General features: G+C 39.9%; 1 protein-coding gene across 2 annotated transcripts in view; it reads left to right on the top strand.

Moving 5' to 3' along the window:
* The window catches only part of NECTIN4 (nectin cell adhesion molecule 4), a 535,597-nt gene that overhangs the window by 487,233 nt on the left and 25,579 nt on the right, over nucleotides 1-22,785 (top strand). Inside the window, exons 7-8 of one of the 2 annotated variants that reach the window (XM_044059484.1) lie at nucleotides 1,833-1,902; nucleotides 18,101-18,175. In XM_044059484.1, the coding sequence (XP_043915419.1) occupies nucleotides 1,833-1,902; nucleotides 18,101-18,175 (145 nt within the window). The remainder of the gene's footprint in view (nucleotides 1-1,832; nucleotides 1,903-18,100; nucleotides 18,176-22,785) is intronic. The other variant, XM_044059485.1, reaches the window with a different exon arrangement.

Genomic DNA, 22,785 nt, shown 5'->3' with positions numbered 1-22,785 from the left:
TTGGCCAGGTCTAGATAAGTGGTATGCATCATTTCTCCATCATCCATTGTCTTGATGACCTTCTCAAAAAAGTCCATCAGATTTGCTAGTCATGCCCTTCCCTTGATAAAGCCAGACTGGGTTGGGTCCCATGTCTGAAGGCTGTTTATTGATCATTTCCATGACAATTTATTTCATGGCTTTGCATATTAGACAAGTCAGACAAATGGGTCTGTAGTTTCTGGGGGTGAGTTGATGGTCCACCCTTATGAAGTGGGATAACCATTGCAGTCCCCCATTCAAGTGGTACAAAGCCTGTTTTGAGGTTGAAAAATGACTCAAGTGGCCCTGATAGGTCATGCTTAAAGCTGTTTAAGATGCATCCCAGGATACTGTCTGGGCCCACTGAGGATGTGTTTTTGGCTTTAGTAGGCACCACCAGGACCTGCTCTCTGCTAATAGTTGGTGGGTATACTAGTAGGTATGTCATGGGGGAGGCAGGGGGGAGTAGGGGGTGACATTTGAGATGAATTTGTCAGCCAGTATATTTGCTATGTTACTGTGCTCAGTGAAGGTGGCACCACTGACCAGGTTACAGACATAGCTGTAGAAAGCCATGTGGTTGTCTTTAGCCTGTGAAGCTATCTTAACCTCATAATTAGTCTTATTGGACTTAATTAGTCTTCTTAATTTCCTGTTTAGTTTAATTAGAGAGCTCTCATCATTATGGGAGTTGCTATTCCTGATTTTAGCATAACTGTTTTCCTTTTGTCGCATACCCTGTTAAGGTCAGGATTCCACCAGTATTTATTTTACTTTTTAACTGTAGCAAGCTGCTTGTTACAGTTTAGATTGCACATGGAGTGCTACAGGACTCATTTTGACCTCAAATACAATACCAGCTTTTAAAAGCTGGTGATACATTAAAGGGAGATCGGGACTGGCTGATCTCACCCACCTCCATCACTTTGCACCCAGGACAGTTGCCCCTCTGCCTCACCCTAGTAATGCTACTGTATTTTGTCACATATGCCGTGCTTTGTTTTTTGATTACAGGACTGTCATAAGGCTCTGTGTAACCTCAGATTTAGTATATTTAGAGATTATATATATATATATATATATATATATATATATAGAGAGAGAGAGAGAGGAACCACTTGCATCATGTGTTGCGGGGTGGGGGGGAGGGGCTTGCTCCTCTACAAAATCATTGTTTTCGTGTAAAATGCATTGCACTGATGTGCCCTGCACTGGTACTCCAACTTACAAAAACTAGATTATTTAAACTAGTTCTGAAACAAACGGACAGCTCTGTAACTTGTTTTGATAGCTTGCTAGTTAGCTTTTGATGGGACTTCACTCTTATGGCCAAGTCTATATCAGCTATGTGCTTCCCTTCTCTACAGTACAAAGTTCAAGAGAGCACAGAAGTTCTGATAAACACCCACTTATCTCAGATGCCACACTCCGGCTGTATACTGCTTATTCCCTTCCAGTAACTATGTATTTTAATTCATTATATGTTTTGTGCTTTTGTTTTTATCCATTTCTATTAATGTTATTGCAAACAGGATGCTGCTATTGTTGTTGTCTTGATTGTTGCAGGTGTCCCAGCAATTCTATCTTTACATGCCCTCCATTGCTTCAGTTTCTTATTGCCACCTAGGTAACACGATGTTACTTTGAGATACCTTTTTTGTCAATAAGAATGCCATGTTTAAAAATAGGCAGTAGTTATAACCAACACTATTCTGGTTACTAAAAACAATAAGTAAAGGTAATAAAATTAAAAGTAGTGTGTTTCATTCTTCTGATAGTTCTGTCTAACAAGTCTGCTATTCTTTTCCCAGTGAGGAGTTCTCTACCTTGTCCAGGGGAAATTCTATTCGCAGAGTGAACTCCATCAGCATCAGAACACAGGTATGAAAAACAATTTGGCTTAAAATGCTGCTATGTAAGGAATCCCTACAGTAAATTCATTTGTCTGTTGTATAAATACATAACTCTAAAAGGTGTTGTTGATGTTTTATATATATCAGAGATCTGCTATGTTGATTGTCTTCATTGTGTGATTCATAGGTGTTTTAAAGAAAACAATATTTATAAAGGGAGAAGGAATAACAGCTAGTCATGTGTGCTATTTACACCAGCAAGCAAATGCTTAGTTTATAGACAAACTAAGAAACAGGATCATTTTAATTGATGCAGCTTTTCTAATGTAACGTGACCTGAGTAACATGTGATGATCTTGGTTGCAGGAAAGGAAAGTGTCACCCACATTGTATTCCAGTTATTTTCAGAAATCAGACACTTAATGAACAATTATCGGTATGATTTAAATGCCTGGGAGACAGGTAATGTGCCTGTGTGAGAGTGTGTGGGTGTCTGTCGGTATGCACCTGCCTAAAAACCTAGATGGCAAAGTTCATGACCTACTATACAGTTAAAAGACCATTTGCAACCAAAAGAAAAACAAAAGTTGCAATTCATTTGTTAGATCGGTTTTGAAATGTCAAAACAATGCAAGTATCATAATGGATTTTCTCTAACAGAATTATTTCCGACATTACAACTGACAAAATGGATTTCTGCATATCTGACCAGAAACATGGGTACAGTAACTGAATAATGCAAGCTAGATAAGGCTCATAGTACTGCTCTGTTATAAAATAAAGGAATATTGTAGAAGGTTGCTTTTTCTGAGTGAAGAAGTTAGAACAAGATGTGTCTCTAGTTTGACCTTTGTCTCTGTTACATGTTCTGTAATGGATACAGTTGTGTTTATGTGACTGCACAGTACCATGATGTGAATATGCAGATATGCAGCATAATTGCATATTTTTACTGTCAGTCAAGGATGTAAATTATGATTGCCAAGAATTTTCAAAAATTCCTAGTTCCATGTATTTAGTGTCTGTAGTTCTGCCATGTTGTTTTTTGTTTGTTTGTTTGTTTAGATCATGTGAGATACTGCCAATCTTTAATGAAATTAATATTTTTACTCAAAGTGTTTTCATGTCTTCGTGGCTTTCTTAATGATGGAAGATAATAAGGAACCTCTTTACATCATAAGTTGGATGGCAGAGAGGTGTAGTGGTTTGCATTGTCACCTCAAAGCAAGAGGTTCTCTGGTTTGATTCTTGGCTGGGGTGCCATCTGTGTGGAGTCTGCACATCCTCCCTGAGTTTGCGTGTGTTTCTTCCAGGTCTTCTGGTTTCCTCCCATGTTATAAAGACATGACTTTACAGCATTTCTCCCTGGGCCTCTGCTGAAAATTAGCTCGTTCCAAGTCGGATTTCCTGGTAAACAAATGTTAAATAAAATAAATAAATAAGCTTCTCCTAGAGTGGTTTATATCAAATAAAAATGAAAACAGATTTTCTTATTTTGAAGTATATTTGAAGAACATGGGTGGGAACCCCTGAAGCAAACTGTAGCTCCATTAAAGGAATAGCCAGAGGTCTTGCCTGCCTTCATTATGTGATCAGAAATTGAATGATTATGGAAAAATGTTCTCAGAAAACACTAGTAACTACAGCAAAAAAAAAACCACTAAGAAAATTAACATTAAAATGTCAAAGTACCTGTATTTTCATATTTCCTAGGCACAAAATAAATTGCAAAGAACTGTGAGCTGTTAAATTTGATATAAAACTGAAATTTTCTCTGTGCTTTTGGTCCCCATATAGAATTTAGCTTTTTATGTTATATATCTGTTTTTGTACAAGATCCTACTTTGTCTTTGTTTATTTCCCTAGTAAGTCAACTGTGTCCTGCCTCTACTTGCAGGTTCGCCTTTCCACTTTTCCCCATTTCAAGCTATACACTTCTACTTGGGTTATTCCATTGTTCATTTGAATACACTGCAAGTTTGATGTGAACATATCAGCTTTTTATCAGATATCCAGCTAAGTTGAACAGCCAACAAGCCAGTGAAATTCTGCCATTTTCAGATCATTTGAATGGTTTGGTGCAACCCTAATAGTAACAGTTTTCATTAGTAGTGTTTCAAAGCTAGCCCTTTCTGTGTTTTTTTTTTTTTTTTACCAGTGGAGAGTGTATATCATTTTTGTAAAAATTACAATTAAAAATGAATGCACATAACTAACATTGAAATGGATTTCTGATAATTTAAATAATCTGATCAGGATGAGTAAAGGGAAAGCAATAGGGTACAGCATTGCATCTTGGGAAAGAGGGCAGTGTAGGGATGACTGGTTGTTCTAATTTGTGGGGGGGTAGTACAGCATCATCACAGTCCTTGTGATAGGTAGTCCAAGCTTTCTGATTTCTACTTTTTTAGTACCACATGCAGAAAGCTAGGTCCAAAAAGATGGAGACAGTAGAAAGTGGACATAGGTGACCGTGGATTATTTGTAGGCAGAGTATTAGAAAACGCTTAGTCTTTCATGAAGACATTGCACATCTACACTTCTTATGATAGAGCCTAAAAAGGGAACCCATAGACTGCTGTAAAACAGTGCTGTTACTGGATCTTTGTCCTTAAGATTGGAGATAATGAATGGCTTCCACTGGCATAGCAAAATGTTCATCATTAAGTCAGTGCTGAGGTAGCCAAAGGTATATGGGACTGTGACAAAAAGAGGTACTGCCAGCACAGCTAGCTGGAATTTTGTAAGTAATTATGTGTCATTTGTGAATATCAAACTAATTTATAAAAGCTGATGGTGTTGCAAATGTATTAGAACTGTATGACATATAAGATGCTTGTGTTACAAATGTATTAGAACTGTATGCCATGTGTATGTCAAATTGCTTTGTACAGATGTTTGTGTTGAAAAGGTATTAGTAAAGTGTTTGTGCTTAAAATATATCCACAGTGTGCCCTACTGGAAAAGAACAGAAATGTATGTGCATTATTGTAACTGTTTAAATGTATATTTCAACAGAGGAAATTGGAGGTTAAACTCAGTCCAGAAAACTTTAGAAAAATATTTGAAATTAAATTACTTTATAGGCTAAGGCATAAAGATGCTTCAGTGCAGTTAGAGGCACAAAGTCTGTACTAGGAAGCTTTCTGTATTGTCTTCAGGTGAACTAATTGCTACTTTGGAAGCATGAAGGAATGCAACTGTTTTGTAACTTCCAGCACCTGCCAAAGTTCTGAGCAAAAACCGCTGTCTATATATTTTTACAGGAAGATGCTAAATACTGCCAGCTTCCAGCAGTGTTTTTTTTCTTTATCTAGAAGTCAGATGATCAGAAATTATGTCATTCTGCAAACTATCCCAGCAGCAATATATTAGATATTATTTTGAGAAGTCTCTCAGTGAGACAGAACATTCTGTATTCTGTCTTGGACCTGACAACAACAATAAGAACCATTTACCACATCTGCCTTGCTCTAACTAAGTTATTAGGCTATAGTAACTCACTTAGATACAGTCAGGCATGTAGCAAAGCTTAGTTCAGATTTTGTTATTCTTTGTATGAGCCTGTACTGCAATGTTATTTTAAATATATCCTGTGGTTCTGAACTCTGATGTCACTGTGAATATATATTTAGTGTTGTCTTGTTCTTTCATTATTAAATATATTTAAAACTTTTAATGTGGCTGATCTGTGTAGAGATATTTAAGTGTTCAGAGTACTTACATATTTATTTGGTGACACTGTATGGGCCTATCCTAATAGCCTTGTCTTGGTCAGACCACTATTTGTATTAGTTTTAATATTACACAGTAATATTGGGCACCCTTTGTTAAGGGCCCTAAAGCACCTGTTAAGGAGTGACTGGTGTCAGTGATAACTACCTTATAGTCTGGGCAGAAGTGGGCATAGCTAGTAAACCTGTGCCAGCCTTTCCCAGGTGTGTGTGTGTGTGTGTGTGTGTGTGTGTGTGTGTGTGTGTGTGTGTGTGTGTGTGAGTGTGTGAGTGTGTGTGTGTATGTGTATGTGTGTGTGTTTGTATAAATCAAACCTCAGAGTGTGTGTGTCAGCTACTTGGGCAGGGATACGAAGCACTGGTTGGACAGAGAGGGTGCTAAAGGTCTTGGCTTGGTCACTCAGCTGAGATCTCAACTCTATAGCTGTGCCAGTGAGGACTCTTATTAGGGATCTGGAGGAAGAGGGAGAAACCAGCCCTGGACTGACTGTGGTTTTTGTGTGCTCTTAAGGGAAATTGCATTTGATGCAGAGAGCTACATCTGGAAATATTGTGTGCATGCCTGTTATCTTCTCAGTGAATCCCCCCCCCCACAGCTGCCAGTGGTGAGGATTGAGGCTTTTTGATTGCTGGCCCAGTGGTGGGTCATAACAGGGGCTTTGTGCCAAGGATCAGACCAGCCAACCAGCTTCCAAGGTTTTAGATTACCTTCCACACACCTTAGCCACTGCATATCTTAAGGAGAGCAGTATAAAAGAATTGGCTAGGGTGGCAAGCCTTCAGAGCTTTTATCATTGAAGTGCAGTTCTGTGAGCTTTGAGGGATCAGTGATTGGTTAGGTGCAGTTCTGTGAGCTTTGAGGGATCAATGATTGGCTAGGTGCAGTTCTGTGAGCTTTGAGGGATCAATGATTGGCTAGAGCTTCGCCAAAGCTGGGAAGATAAATAACTTGTTGGGGAATACCTTCCACTTCATCATTTTTTGAAGAAAAGTTGTTCTTTTCTGTCAGCAGTATTTGCTAAAGGCTAGAACTGATGTTTTTAATGGTTGTCACCAAAAATTTACCTCAAATCTGACATTTTTGGTCATAGTTTCTTATGGGAAATGTTTTTCAAATAATTATTTTTTCTGGCAAGAAGTTTTACCATTCAATTAAAACCTACAGTTAGGGGCTAGAACTTGTGCTTTTTTTTGGGGGGGGGGTCATTAAAAATGGCCTTAATATTATTTTTCCAGTAAGGTTGTTTCACCAAATTTGCTTTGCTACACATTTGTTAGACACATTTTTTTCAGTAGACTGTTCTTTGACAATATGAGAAAATTAGCTAATGATCTGTCTTCTTCGGAGACTAAGATATCTCTGAATTCATTTCTATGCTCTATGTCTCAAGTAACCAAACTTTCTCAAAAATGTTCTTATGACACTGATGATGTTGTTTTCAGAGCTGTTGTCACTGGGTCAGTTGCGAGGAGATTTGACTGGCTAGATTCTCAGAATTTGTAATGTCAAAGCTGAGATCATAAGTAAAGCATGTGTTATTTGGTCTTCTCCCTGCCCAGGTCCTTAAAAGGTTTGATGAAAGGAGAAAGTTAATTCAGGGCGCTACCCAGATTTTCTAAACTTCCTTATCAAAATGTAATAGAAACTTTTCTTCAAGTTCAGGTTCCTTTTTCAAGAAATGGAATAAGCTTTCTATCAAGGCACAGGCAAACATAATTTCAAAAAAAGCAATGCCATGGAGGTTTAAAAATGAAATGAAGGCCCTCCCAAAACAAAGGAGAGTCTGTGAAAACAGACTGACTATATGTCCCTACATGTGTTCTCTTCCCATCATTGCAATCCTGTAAATCTGTCTCGGAATCTAGATCGTCACTTTCCTCTGTGGCACCAGATAACTTCAGACACTCTGGTTCTGAGAAACATTCAAAAAGGCTGCAACTGGCAGTGGGAGTCCCTTCAAGAGATTCCTCTTCACCCAGCTAATCAAACCTCGTTGTTGCTTCCTATTTTAGATCACATGATGTCTCACAGAATTATAGAACTTGTTCCCCCAGATCTAATAAGGAAAGAATTTTATTCAAATACCTTTCCCAGAGCTTTCTTTTCTAAATGTTTGCATCAACATCCCAAAGTTCAAAATGCTCTGGCTACAGCCCAATACTTTTCATTCCATCTCTATTTTCTGCTAAATCTGGATTTAAAAGATGCTAGTTATCACTACATTCCAATACTCAAAGATTTCAGAATCTTTTCACATTTTTGGGGTGTGGTTTACAATTCCAGTTTTAGGCTTTGCCTCTTGTTTTGTTAACAGTATTTACAAAAATGCTTGGTTCCTGTAATGGCTTATTCCAGGTCACAGACTATTTACATTTTCCCATGTTTAGATGACTGGCTTATTTTTACAGTTTCTTTCACAAGCTATCAAGAATCAGGAGTTACTCTGGTGGGTGAATCAGTTGTTTCTCATCTCAGGTCTTCCTTTTTCCCTTCCTGCTGCTGTTCAGTTTGTAAAGATAGATGCATCAGATGTTGCTTGGGGAGCTGTGTCCAAGGGTATGAAATGCCAGGTCCTTTAGAACAAGCAAGTCAAATAAAAGCACATTAATGTAAAAGAAATGATGGCTCTAATAAATGCTTTCAAATTCCTAAACCCTCTTTGGACACCAGGCTCTCTGCTAGTAATAACAGGCAACACTACAGAGATGTAGTAGTTAAACAAAAAGGGAGGCACCAGATCCTATCTCTTTTGCAGACCAGCTATTGTAGTCTGAGAACTAGCAACTCTGCACAGTCTGTCCTTCCGGGCTACCTAAGTTCAAGCAGAATAAAGCATTCTTGCAGACAAGCTAATCCGGACTAGTAGATCCTTTTGCTCTAAACACAACAGGCAGTCATGCTTCAGGACTCCTTGCATAGGGGCCTGGAAGACTTATGCCTTTTCATTCCATGGACTGCAATGTTCCTGTATGCTTTTCTACCCTTTTCTGTGATAACCAGGGTTCTACTGAAGATTCAGAAAGACTCTCCAGACATAGTTATGGTGACTCCCTTTGGGCACAGTGGTTCTAGCTACAAAGTCTCCTCTGGTTCTACACAACATTTGTGTAAGTTATTATCCTCTGGCCTTTCTTAATCTTCTATCAGGATTCACTTCTCAGTAATCTCTGCTTGTTTGCCCTTAGATTCCACAACATTTTCTACCATACCACAAGTCAAACATTTTGAAAGAGAATGTTCATTGTGTTACCCTGCTGCAGTCATCACACTTGGGTTATCCTGTCGTCAGGCGGTCCCGCAGTCGGACAGAATTCCAAAGTCTTGGTCCGGCGTCAGTTGCTGTTGCCTCTTCCCTGACGTCAGTGCGCCAGGGGTATATATAATGCAACTGATGCCATTTTCTTCAGTCTTTCTTGCCGCGTGGTACCCGAAGCAGAAGCAGTTCGCAAGTGCCGGTCGGCTGACTCCTGTGATTTTCGAATTTGAATTTCAGACCAAAGTCTTCTATAAAGCTAAGTACCCCGTTGGGGAAACTTTTCTTGCCTCAGACCGATGTCAGAAAAAGTTAACAATTGTATTTCTTGTGGGAAGCAAATACCTCATAAGGATTTTCATTCTTATTGCATACCTTGCCTAGGCCCAGACCACAATGTCACTTCTTGTCGGGTTTGTGCTAGGTTTAATAAGCATACTATTAAAAGACGCTTTGATTTTGCACGACACTACTTCGGTAGAAAATTTAACTACACCATGCCGTCGGAGCAACCGACTACCGGTGTGCACAAAAAACGCAGGGATAAGGACAGATAGCCCAGGCCTAAGCCAGATTCCGAGGCCTCGGCTGATCCAGTCTCCGGTTCTCTGGTCCTCAGTGAGGCTCTGACGCAGCCCCTGACTGCAGCAGATCTAGAACCCGAAACCGCTACGGAAATTTTGATGGAATGTACCAGGCCAACACAGACGACTTTGCTTCTAAAGACGTCAGTGCTACAGAAACGCCATCGGTTTCTGAAGGCATTTTCAGACCGACGACTCTCACCATTAAAACATTTTCTAAGTCGAAGATTCCTTCTAAATCTAAAAGGACTGCACTTCAGTCTCTTGTTCAAGGCCCTATGCCTAAGAAACAGATGCTCAAAATGACTGAAGATTTGATTTCTTTAATCAGGGGTTCACAGCCCCCTCCTGACAAAAGGCCTAGACAAGAGGAAGACTATGCTTCCTCTGAGCAAATTTCCATTTCTTCAGACTCCTCTGAGGACCAAGATTATTCCTTCTCTCCTTATGAAGATTCTGATGCTGAGGACTCTATTCCTTCTCTCCTTATGAAGATTCTGATGCTGAGGACTCTATTCCCTCAGCTTCTCCTCCTGAAGACTACTCCTTTGGGGAAACTTTACACACTATGAGGGAACATTTTCACTGGGAAGGTCTGGACTACTCTGATTCAAAGAAAAGGCTCAGAGAGTTTCTTTTACTCCCCCCAACACATACCACTTGCCATCCCACCAGTGTTGGACATTGTGGATGATGTCTATTTAGAATCCAGTTTCAACCCAGACTCTCTACCTCCTGCTCCGGCTAAGCCTGACAGATACTACAGAGTGCCTGATTCCCACAAATTTCTTTACAAAAACCCAGTAGCTGACCCAGAAATTATCTCCCAGGGTCCCAAGGGGGCTAAGGCTTCTATGGCTAAAAACCCAGTACCTTCTGAGAGGGATTCCAGAGCACTAGACAGGTGGGGGAAAAAGGTTTACACCTCAGCCACACTAGCTATGAGGGCACTGAATTGTCAATTTCATATGCTTAAGTATCAGCAATTTCTAATCTCTCAGTTGAAGCAAAGAATAACCTCCCTCCCTCAACAATCTGAATTGAAAGAAGTACAGGATCTGTTGCACGCTACTGAGCAGGTGGGCAAACATACCTTACAATGTGGGTTTGATTCTTTGGAGGCCTCCTGCAGAGCAGCTGTCACTGGGTCTGTTATACGTAGGCATGCTTGGTTAAAGGAACAAACTCTGCCTGATCATGTTAAAGCAAAACTACTAGATGCTCCCTTACAGCAGGATGTTCTTTTTGAAGTTAAAGCAGAAAAAGTTTTAAAGAAAATGGAAGATAAGGCAAAATCTATGCAGACAGTCAAAGATTTCCTACAAGTACAACCCCCTCACTTCAGCAGAAACTGGCCAACAAAAAATTGGTCCTTTCCAGCCACTGACAAACCTCAGAGGGGAAAATACAGACGCCCAAGGGGCAGAGGACAACCACAAGCCCAGTATAAACCTCGCCAATGGGGCACTACAACACAGAAGAGAGGAGAAGACAGGTCTCAATCCACCAGAAGGTAAACTCAATGACTTGCACCTCATCTGACCAAGCAATATTCTCTTGGCAGGCCCCTTGGGGGGAAAACTCACACTTTTTGCAGACAACTGGCACATTGTCACAAAGGACAAATGGGTCCTAGACATAATTTTACGAGGATACAGATTCCACTTTCACACCTTGCCAATGAAAAGAGAAATGCCAAACCTGCCACAAAATCAATGGGCAGAGGCACAAAAGCAAATTACAGCTCTCATGGACATGAGAGCCATTCAACTGGTACCTACTCTAGAGCAAGGTCAAGGATTTTACTCAAGACTCTTTCTAGTGCCCAGAAATGACAATGCCTAGAGACCAATTCTGGACCTTTCAGTTCTAAACACTTACTTACTTACAAGTACCCAAATTCAAGATGCTAACATCCCATGTTGGGCAAGGAAACATGGCTAGTAACGTTGGACCTCAAGGAGGCATACCTGCATGTCCCTATCAGACAAAGTTGCAGAAGATACCTCCGTTTCATTGCAGGTTCAACCCATTACCAATTCTCTGCACTACCCTTTGGCTTATCTACTGCGCCCAGAGTTTTCACAAAATGCCTGGCACCAGTAATTGCATACTGCAGACAAAGAGGAATTCAAATATATCCATACCTGGACGACTGCCTCATCCAAGAAGAAAGCAAAGACATTCTCTTACATCATATGGCCTTTGTAAAGCATCTACTAAACTGTCTGGGGTACACAGTAAATGAAAAGAAGTCAAAACTAGTACCTTCACAAAAAATGACATTCCTGGGTGCCAGCTTGAATACAATGGCCCAGAAGACTTATCTTACGCCAGACAAGCAACTACAACTGACTCAATATTTCAAGACAATGGCAACAAAGACCCAATTAACTGCAAGAAAAATTCTGCAGGCTTTAGGCTTCATGGCATCTTGCATACTAATAATACCATTTGCAAAGCTGCATATGAGGAAATTACAGTGGTACCTAAAAAGCGTATGGTCTCAACACAGCCACAGCTTGGACACAATGATATCTCTCATTCCCTGCCTACAACAGGAATTTCTATGGTGGTCACAGGCATGTCACCTGAACAAGGGTCAGCCTTTCACCTTGCCCCCAGCCAGGCAAACTATCACAACAGATGCTTCAGACTATGCCTGGGGGGCACACATGGCAGGACAATGCATTCAAGGCCTATGGACTGCAGATCAAAGAAAACTGCACATAAATCAAAAAGAGATGCTAGCTGTACAGAAAGCTCTGACAGCCTTCAAGGATCTATTACATCCAGGACAACTTGCAATAAGGATGAACAACACCACAGTAATGTGGTATATAAACAAACAAGGGGGTACACATTCCTACCCTCTATGCAGGCAAGCAATGATCTTATGGAACACAGCTCTGGCCTACCAAGTCCAATTACAAGCTCAATTCCTGCCAGGACAGAAGAACACATTGGCAGACGACCTCAGCAGAAACATCAAAGATCCCCATGAGTGGAAACTAGATCCACAAATATTTACAATGATAACTCAAAAATGGGGCCTTCCAAACATAGACCTGTTTGCCAGTCCTCAAAACTACCAACTGACAAAATTTTGTACAAGGACATTTCACCATCAAGCTTGGAAAGTGGACACTCTCTCTTTCAGTTGGAAAAACCTGACAGCATATGCCTTCCCTCCATTACCTCTCCTCACAAAGGTTCTTTTGAAGGTCAAAAAGGAGAGACCACAACTGATTCTCATAGCCCCAGACTGGCCACGCCAGCACTGGTACCCGCTATTGAAAAATATGGCCCACAGCCCACCATGGATATTACCTCAAATACCCCATTTGCTCACACAACAAAACAAACAGATTCTTCACAGCCATCTCAAAACTTTAAATCTGGCTGCATGGCAAATCAACTAAACATCCAACCAGCTCCTCTTTCACAAGCAGTTCTGGATGTTATTCTGGAAGCCAGGAGGCCAAGCACCAGGAAGGCTTATTCGGACAAATGGAAAAGGTTTTGTGCCTGGAACCAAGCTAAAGGCCAAGACACAATTCAGCCTCACATGCCTCACATTCTACAGTATTTAGCTGAGATGTTGCACAAAGGACTTTCCTTTTCCTCAATTAAAATCCATGCTTCAGCTATTTCAGCTCACTACGACACGGATCCACATTTATTTTCACATCCTCTTCTAAGGCAGCTCCTCAGAGGGGCAAAAAACATTAGACCACCCAGGAGAGCTCCTACACCAACATGGGACCTCAACTTTGTTCTGGAAAAACTAACGCTACCTCCCTTTGAACCAGCTTTCTCTGCAGATCTTCAGTTCCTATCATGGAAGACTGCCCTGCTCCTAGCAATAACTTCAGCTAGGAGAGTCTCAGAGCTACAGGCACTAATGGCAGTGGAACCTTTCTTCATTTTTCATCAAGACAGATTTTCTCTATGAATCCTTCCTTTATGCTTAAGGTGGTTTCCAGTGTAGCTTTAAACCAAACCATCCACTTACCCACCTTCTTCCCCAATCCACAGAACAAAGGTGAGAGACTCCTGCATTCCTTGGACATTCACAGGCAGCTTCGTTACTATTTGGACAAAACTAAGGCTTTTAGAAAAACTGACCAGCTCTTTGTATCCTATGCTACAGCTTCTCAAGGGAAGGCTATATCTAAGCAAACCATTTCTAAATGGATAGGTCATTGCATACATTTCTGCTATACCCATCATGGGAAACCAGTTCCTGCTACCATTAGATCCCACTCTACTAGGGCAACAGCTACCTCTACAGCCTTTCTCAGGGGGGTTCCAACCAAGGAAATTTTAGAAGCTGCAACTTGGAGTTCAGTACACACCTTTTCCAAACACTATCACTTACCTCTTTACTCTAAGTCCAGAGCGGGCTTCACCACTGCAGTTCTGCAGGGCCTTATTGCCTCCACTAACCCTCTATGATACCTCCCCCCTACCTTAGCTTTGGGATTCAACCCAAGTGTGATGACTGCAGCAGGGTAACACGATGAACATAGTACAGTTTTTTGCCTACCATAAATGTAGATGTGTTCTCCCTGCTGCAGTCCAGGTTACCCTCCCTCCATCCCCTCTGATCTACTGGCTAAGTCTCTGCTATGCCTTACTGATGTATTTGCTTATAGCTGAAGGGATTTTGTGTTTGTGCAGTGTTCACACCATTTGGTACTAATTCTGACCACCTTTTTGGGGGCACCTGACATCTGGGGCAAGAAAAACTGAAGAAAATGGTGTCGGTTGCATTATATATACCCCTGGCGCACTGACGTCAGGGAAGAGGCGACAGCAACCGATGCCGGACCAAGACTTTGGAATTCTAGCTGACTGCGGGACCGCCTGATGACAGGATAACCCAAATGTGATGACTGCAGCAGGGTGAACACTCGAACATCTACATTTATGGTAGGTACAAAACTGTACTTTTTACATATCTGGCCACTTAAAAAGCAGGTTTTCGTTCTTGAGATCTTAATGTTGTGTTAGGAAAAAAAACACACCGTTTCATTTTGAACTTGCACATGAGGATGATTTGAAGTTTTTATCTTGGGAAAACAGTGTTACTGTTCTGACTTCACCAAAAAATTATCTGAATTACAATATCTTATGGTGAATCATCCCTACTTCATTTTTCACAAAGACTGGGTAAATTTGAGAAAAAAATCCTTCCTTTATGACTAAGATTATTTCAGAGTTTACATAGATCCAAACAATTCCTGTATCTGTTTTCTTTCCAGAAACTAAAAATTGAGGAGAAAGACTTTAACTCACTCTGCATGCATACAAGCAACCCAAATACACACTGACAGGTCAAAAACTTTCAGTAGTTCTAATCAACAATTTATTTCTTATGAAGGTAAGAAAAATGGAGAGTCAGTATCAAAACAGAACACTTCTCAATGGTTGTCTTATGCTATTAACTTTTGTGTTTCTCACCATTACAAGATAATTGCATGCAAAGTCTGGGCCCACTCTACAGGCCTCTAGCTACTTCTGTGGCCTTATTTTGGGAAAGGGCTGGATGATACAAATATGCTAGAGGCAGCAGTTTGGTCATCTGTACACATTTTTTGCTTAGCATTACAAACTGGATTCCTTTTCTAGGTACAGATCAGTAATTGCCAGGACTATTCTCTGGGGGTTCCTGGAGTCTGATCCTTCATTCTCCTCCCTTTCTTTCTAAGCTCTGATATTCATCTCATGTTGCTTAGGTTACTGCAACAGTGATTATGATGACCATAGTACAGTTGTGAAAGTAAACTTGCCATAGCAGTAGATATTTAAATATATCACAGTTACAGCAGAAGCACCGTCTCTCCCAGATGCATTGTTCCACTGTATTCGGCATTCATCAAACCTATCATTGAGTACAATTCCCCCTTTGGTATGCACCTAACCAGGCATATGCAACTATTGGAACATCGACAGAGGTTCCTCAGTAAAAGAATACAGGGCATAAGTAAAATGTCCTATGCAGACCACTTCAAGGTCCTACCCCTGTATTCTGTCTCCTACAGGCTCTTGAGGGGAGATCTATGCCTGGCATACAGAACATTGTCAGACCCCACTCTGATGGATCTCCTGCATATCTGCAAAACAAACATTCTACAGACTTAAACCTTGCTTGTGATATAACCAAGACCTGCTAGAAAGACAGGTATGTATCCCAGAGACAACTCTGTCTATGGAACAGGGTCCCTATCCATGAGAAGCAGAGCTCCTCCCTAACCCATTTCAAGTCCAACATGCCTGTGTAAACAGCTCTTCACTGTAGGTGAGAACCATTCCATTTATACAAGCATGTATCCAGCATGCCTGTGTACACAGCGCTGCACTGTAGCTGAGAACCATTCCATTTATACAAGCATGTGTCCAGCATGCCTGTGGTTTCATGTTTTGATAGTGGACTTTGTAGTTAGGAGCAGAAGCGTAGTAGTGCCCTGTGCAGGTCCCACAAATTAGAACCTCAACCCCTCAATTCTTCAAGTAAACAGTAAAAAAAAAAAGAATTTCTGCAAATGGCAGAAAGCTGATAGGCATGCCACCCCCCCCCCCAGCTTCAAGTGTAGAGCCAAACAAAAATGGTAAATTCAAGAGACTTTCTCTACCTGCATTTCACTAATTTCAGTAATTGCTAGTCTCTGGATTGCACAACTTAATACTTTGTACCCCAGACGGTTCCCCCCTTTGCCCCACCCTTGCTGTGCTACTGGCTGGGAGGGTGAGGAACCATAACTCTGCAAGGATGTTGATGTGATCCCAGTCCTCATCTCTGTTCTGTCACCGATAGCAACAGCATATAATAGCAGGATGACTAATGGACCACTCAGGGTAGACTCGATGGTCAGTGAGGGAGCAGCAGTAAAAAAATACTAGGTAAAAACGCCAAGGGAAGGCAGAGAAATGTATAATGCTTATGCAGGGAAAAAACATCACTCCAAAATATATAATGGATATGCAGGGAAAGAACCATCAGTCCAAGGATGCTCAGAGAGAAGAGAGTTGCAGGCAGAGGCTGAAGACAACCCCCTCTGCACCCCCTCCCCCAGTGTTGTGGCTACACTCCTCACACTCCAATCAATTATGTGTACTAACTCCTCTCTAAGGATGCCCAGAGAAGTTGTGAGTTGCACACAGATGGTTAGGGTGGCAGTGCCTCTCACACTAAGAGATCATACATTGAGGTAAGTGTAGACAGGTTGAGGACCTGAGGGTATATTTGGAAGGGTGGCCATGCCTCCATTTTGTGTTTATGACAGGTGACCATGCCATGCCTCCATTTTGTACTTATGACAATGCTGCATAACTGGCACCTAACTGTGTCAAAGGGTAGCTTATAGCACTGTGTACATTCTGTCATGCCCGCCCTTCTGTCTGCCATGTATCGCTGAAAAGTCCTGCTATGATTTCAATTAATTCCATAGCCATCACAGTCACTGTGCAATATAGTATAGAGACTAAGACACTTGCATCAAATGAAACCTTGAGCAAAAAAAATTTCCTTGTAACCCCAAACAGCTCCCAGTAAAATAGACTTATATCTCAGGGATCTAACTGATTAAAAACATTTAAGTTAATAATAATTTTCACCATAGTCATGCAGCTACCTTCCCTACCTAGCTTGTAGAGTTTTATTAATGATTTTGGCTTTCAAGTCTTTTCTGGAACGTTTTTTTGGTTGACACTAATGACTTTATTCTGAACAGGTATCAGAAGCCACTCTTTTATTCATACAGCACCTTTAATTAATTGATAATTTTGTTTCTTACATGGTAAATGGACTAGTCGGTTGTAGACTGCAGTTTATTACATTCATATTTTAGGCCTAAATGCAGTATGAAATGATAATTTGAGCTTAACATGGGGAAAAACTGGCGTATCCAGAAATAACCCATACATCTGTTGAGAGATCATGCAAGTTCCATGCTGACAGTAGCAGACAGAGAGGACTGATCCTCAAATCCTGAAGCTATGAAGTGGAATTCTTAGTCAATGAACTGCAGTGCTGCTCAAATGTTCTTGTTGACTTCATCATTAAGACAGTCTAGCATTCTGTATGGAGATCATTTAATCTTTTTTTTAACAAATTTTGTGATAGTAGTGTTTGGGTTTCATTTAGAATGCTCAGAAAAAAGTGGGTTTATGATCAAGCCTGGAATGTTGAGATGAATATTAATAAGCCAAGCCCATTGCATCTCATCAAAACTCCTCTGCATCGGGAGTGAAGAGCATGCATCTTTTGAAGCTATTACAGGTGAAGTGAGAGGGATATGAATCCAGTGCAAATCATTGGACATATAGGGGTCACATGGGTGCTATCATCTCCTCATTATGTATGCTGGACCCTTGCCATCTAAGGCATGGACATAGTCATGTTCAACCCTCGCTTTGTTCCATTTAAAAAAAAAAATAATAATATCCATGGCCAGGGACTCAATGAGCTCAGCTTTCCATCTCTGAAAATGGAGAGATGAGTAAGTCCCTGTAATAACAAAGTGGAGGACATCAGATAGTAGTTAGGGTCTGTAACTTAGAAGCTTAGTCATTTGAACTGCAGAAAGCCATCATGTACCAAAAGCACATACAAAACAGGTAAACACTTTGTATTTTAATCTTTCCTGCAGACAGATGAAAACATGCCTCTCCAGGGATTAAACCACCTAAATGCAATGCGAGAGCTCAGTACAGCATCTGTTGGAGTGAGTATGTCTTAAATTACATTTCTTTTCTAAAATAAATAGTCTTTCTGCAGCTTTCCTATTGACTACCTGATGTGCATTAGACCGAACTAGTATACTGTATGAATTAATGCAGCCAGAGTCACATTTATAAGCAAAATAAATCATTCTAAAGAAGGTCAGTTAGAGAGAGTCCTGATCCATTCAGTCACTGGTCTTGTACATTAACACTGCCCTCTTTCGTTGCACTAGGACTTTCTGCTGTTCGCACTTAAGCTTTATCGCCTAATTTTTACCTGGCCACTGCCCAGATGTTAACTTGGTGATTCTAGTCTCATAAGATCTCACAGCATGCAATTACAGACAGAGTGTCCTCTGGTCATACTCATGCAATATTATCATCTTTCTTGATTAGTTTTGGGATAGTGCACAATCCATTTGAAAACACAATGGTACCAGAACCATGTTTCTATATTCTACAATGTCACTTTCCTGTCTATGCAGCCTTAGCTGATTATATTATACTTTTAAAGCACTACTGAGATATTTACCTTATTTGCAATTCATACTTATAATGCAGAGATCCTTACTTTCATTGAGCTTGCTTAGTGGGTAATCTCGATTGTACCTGCCAACCATTTCTTTTCTTTGCATTCTCATTTTGTGGGATTCACCCCTTTACATTCTTTTCACAGTGAGCCCAGCTCTGGAGCAGTACCCAGATATTTCCATTCATGGCATCGTCGGTTGTCTGATTTTTGTCATTGTTGTTCAGCTGTGCATCTTGATGTGATTACAGCAAATCTAGTGCTGCAGATTTGTTGTGGGTATTCTTACTTTTTAATTGAGGTGTATTCCAAGTTGACAAGAACAGCTGTTACTGACCCTTGCAAGAGGTATATATTTTATGCATGGTCATTTCCAGGGCATCTGTCTTTACTACCCATTAGTTACCCCTCAACTTTTATATTCAGACTGACCGTAGTAGTAAAATTGAAAAATATTTAGAGAAAGAACCTTAGAGTATGGACGCTTTTCAAATGCTGGTACTATTTACTTAGAATCTCTCAAAGTAATTCCATTTTTAGGTGTGGTGGAGCAAATGTTCAAGTAATTAATAGGGGTTTTCTTCTAGAATCTGGACAGTTGAAGACTAGGTAGATATGAAACTGAACCACATGACCACTACTAAATAATTTAAGGAAATGGGTGTTGATTCAGAATGCAAGTAAAGTGTGCTTTTTAAGCAGAGCAACATACCAGAGTTGTACAGACCTAAAGTAAACTCTGATACTCAGACAGAGTACAAGCCCTTAAGGTTTGCAGACTACTCGGTAAAAACTGGTAATGATTGTGTGAGCGATTGTTTCACAATAAGCAGAAAAGCTACTCATCTCACCAAGATATGTAAGGAAAGGTAGAAGTGACTTACTTGCATGAGTCTAAAATATTGGAGTTGACAGCTGGAAAGGAATGTGTTATCACAGTCTAAAGTATGATAGTGTTGTTATTCACCTACTGGTCACCACTGGTAAGTACTCTGCCCCATATGGGATGCAGTGAAAGATAAAATGTGGCGTGGCTCCATTACTGACTAGTACTTAAGTTAGATACTCCCATTACCTTGGATAATTCTATCATTTCAGCAAAGAATTAAGTGGCTTTTACAGTGGGGTGCCACGGAGAGAGAATTTGGTATCTGTACAGAAGCTTATCCTCATGTGTGAGAATGGGTACAGTACTAGTATCCTTACTGTCATCCTTACAACTTTTTAAAGTGTAGCTGTGCAAATGAATATTGAATCACAAAGTTATATATATTCCTAAAGAACAGCATGTAACAAGAGTTTTCATGGGGAGTTTTCCCTTACTGCCATTCCACATCTGCACAAAATAAATATACTAACTGGTTCAATGATACATTTCAGACACCACCCTAGACATAGACAATGGTAACACAATTGGTAACTGCAGAAGAAAGATGTCAAGTATGTATATAGAAATGAAACAGAAATGAGGAAACAAAAACACATAAGCAAGGACAAGGTGCTCTAAAGTTAAGATGCATACTAAAGTACAGAGCAAAGAGGAACAGGAACAGCAGCAGAATGTCTTGGATTTGTCTCTGGCCTTAGCAGTGGCTGAAGTTGATCCTTTTGGGACAGTTTCATCAAACCTGTTAATAAATTTCAGACAGTTTTTACAATATTCTTTTCTCAGCTGCTAAAAACAATCATTATGACACTAATTAATCAGTCCATTAGCTCCCCCCTTGGGAGAAGATCCAATAACAAAGGACCATCAATCCAGGCAGCTAACAGTGTTTTCTGAGAGTGGCCTAAAACCTCACCCCAAACAGGCTGATGTGCATATTGTCTGTGATGGATGTCTACAATGTTTTCTACTCCACAAGGATGTACATTCATCTGTACACACTCCCTGGAAGGCTTCTTGCTGCAGTTTGGCAGACCCAGGAACATCTCTCCAACCTGTATGCTGTGCAGCTTACTCCTGCTTCACTGAAAGAATCTGTTGCATCAGACCACATTATCTCTGTCATCCTATGGTCAACAAGCCTGCACTACCTGCTTCTGCCGTACCTGCATCCTTGGCTGGATCCGCCCAACACCTGGGTCACTAATCAGTCTTAGATCATCTGGTCAATGCATCATCACATTTTGCCAGAAAAGCTGAAACTAAACTTCAGATAAATTGATAAATAAATAAAAATAAAATAATCTAAAAAAATTGTTAAATTAGGTTTACACTTCAGCTCTTAACTGGAAAGCCTTCTGTCTGAATTCTACATGTCCTTCCTGTGGTTAGGATTTGGGTCTCTCACCACTGCGGCCTATGATCCTACAATCCTATGACTGAATGAGTTTTGCTAGGTGCATCATTTTCCTCCCACATGCCACAGCTGAACTAGTGTGCAAGTAAGGTGTTTGTGTATGTGTGTATATCAAGTGATAGAATGGTGATTATCAGGGATTAGTTTCTTGTCTTGTACCCTTTAAGTGCTAGGTAGTTTCATGGTCTCCATCACCCCAAACAAGGTAAAAATGGTAACTGGAGGGAAAATTAAATCATGAATGAATGAAAGGTTGAAAAATTGCCAGCAAACATGACACAGAAAAGAAAAAAAGAAAAGTAATACTGTATTGCTGTAGTGTAAATCCAGTGCAGACTATCAATGTAAACTAACTATAAATTAGCAAATAATGTATACATTTTAAAAACAAATGTTAAAACCATAAATAGGATTTATACACATCCCTTTTGGATAGGAAACTTGTCAGTGATATTCCTAAATTCTGAAGGAAGTAAATATCTGTGAGATGGTCCATGAGCTCCTTCACAAAATATAAGTTTTCACTTATGTCTGTTTACAACTAAAACCCAATTATATGGGGAATGCATTTACTGGCAAATGGGGTATAAGCACTGTAGACTAGACATTTATGAAGAAAAATAGCTAAAACAAAGGATTTTCTTTTCAGTAATAAGAAGCTATCCAAAACTTTTAAGGGCAAAGGACTGGTACTGTTTATTGCCTGCCTACAACATGATTGAACATATTACATACTCTTATATTTTAGCTACCAGTATGCAGTTAAACATATATTTCTTATCACATCAGAGCACTGTCTGTTGTGGTGAACAGTAACTGCATTTATATGCTACCACTGATTGATGTGGTTGAATGATACAATATCTTTTTAACTAAAGTTACAAATTAGCAACCTGCCCAAATCTAAAGGCATGACCAAGTTGTACAGGCAAAATGGAGTACAATGTTCACTACATTCTAGAAGTATGTAAAACTGTCCTTCAATTAAAAATCGTTAAGATGCATTGAATTATATTATTTCAAAGTCATGTATATTGTGTACGATGTATAATGATTTTAATATTTTCGATCTTATTGTCACCGACTATTATTTCTGATATATATATTATTGTATGCAAAATCAGAATGTCTAAATTTCATCACAAAATAATTTTACCTTGCCTTCACACAACCTAATGCCCTAGAAATTTGAATATTAACTGTTTTTAGTAGTGATTCCTACTCTGTTGTATGCAAACTATGAACTAACTCTTTTAATGAACACAAACTGGATGACTTACTTCAGTCTGTGATAACATTTTGAATGGTATTATCTGGCAGAATTTACAAGATTATGCAAAGTAGTTCAAAAGGATTAAAGTCTTTGCCTAAAGGCAAACAAACCTTTCATTACAGTGAAAATACTATTATTTATACTCTGCGTATAGTTCAAGAAATAATGTGAATGCTTGGAGTAACACTAAAATGAAATTCATAAAACATGTTATCACTACAAGTAGCACAAGACGTGACATCCAAACAAATCCTTCCTAAACCACAGACTTTACAAAGGTGTTACTAACAGAACCAGTTATCATCTGAAGTTTTCTTCTCATGTTTTTAAAGACTAAGCTTTTTCCCCTTTTTTAAGGGTTTATATTTTATTAGCCTTTGCCTGAATATTCACTAACAGAACATTCTCTGTAACAAAATGACCTTAGTTTTTTTTCTCCTCTTACTGGACATGCAACAATCTGAAAATGTTGTCTAATTATTATTGTCTTAATTTGCTAACTGGGTT

The sequence above is a fragment of the Protopterus annectens genome, chromosome 17.part0 (genome assembly GCF_019279795.1).
Source record: "Protopterus annectens isolate FY-2018-M chromosome 17.part0, PAN1.0, whole genome shotgun sequence".
In the NCBI taxonomy this organism is placed as follows: Eukaryota; Metazoa; Chordata; order Ceratodontiformes; family Protopteridae; genus Protopterus; species Protopterus annectens.
This window is presented reverse-complemented; position numbering and strand designations above follow the sequence as displayed.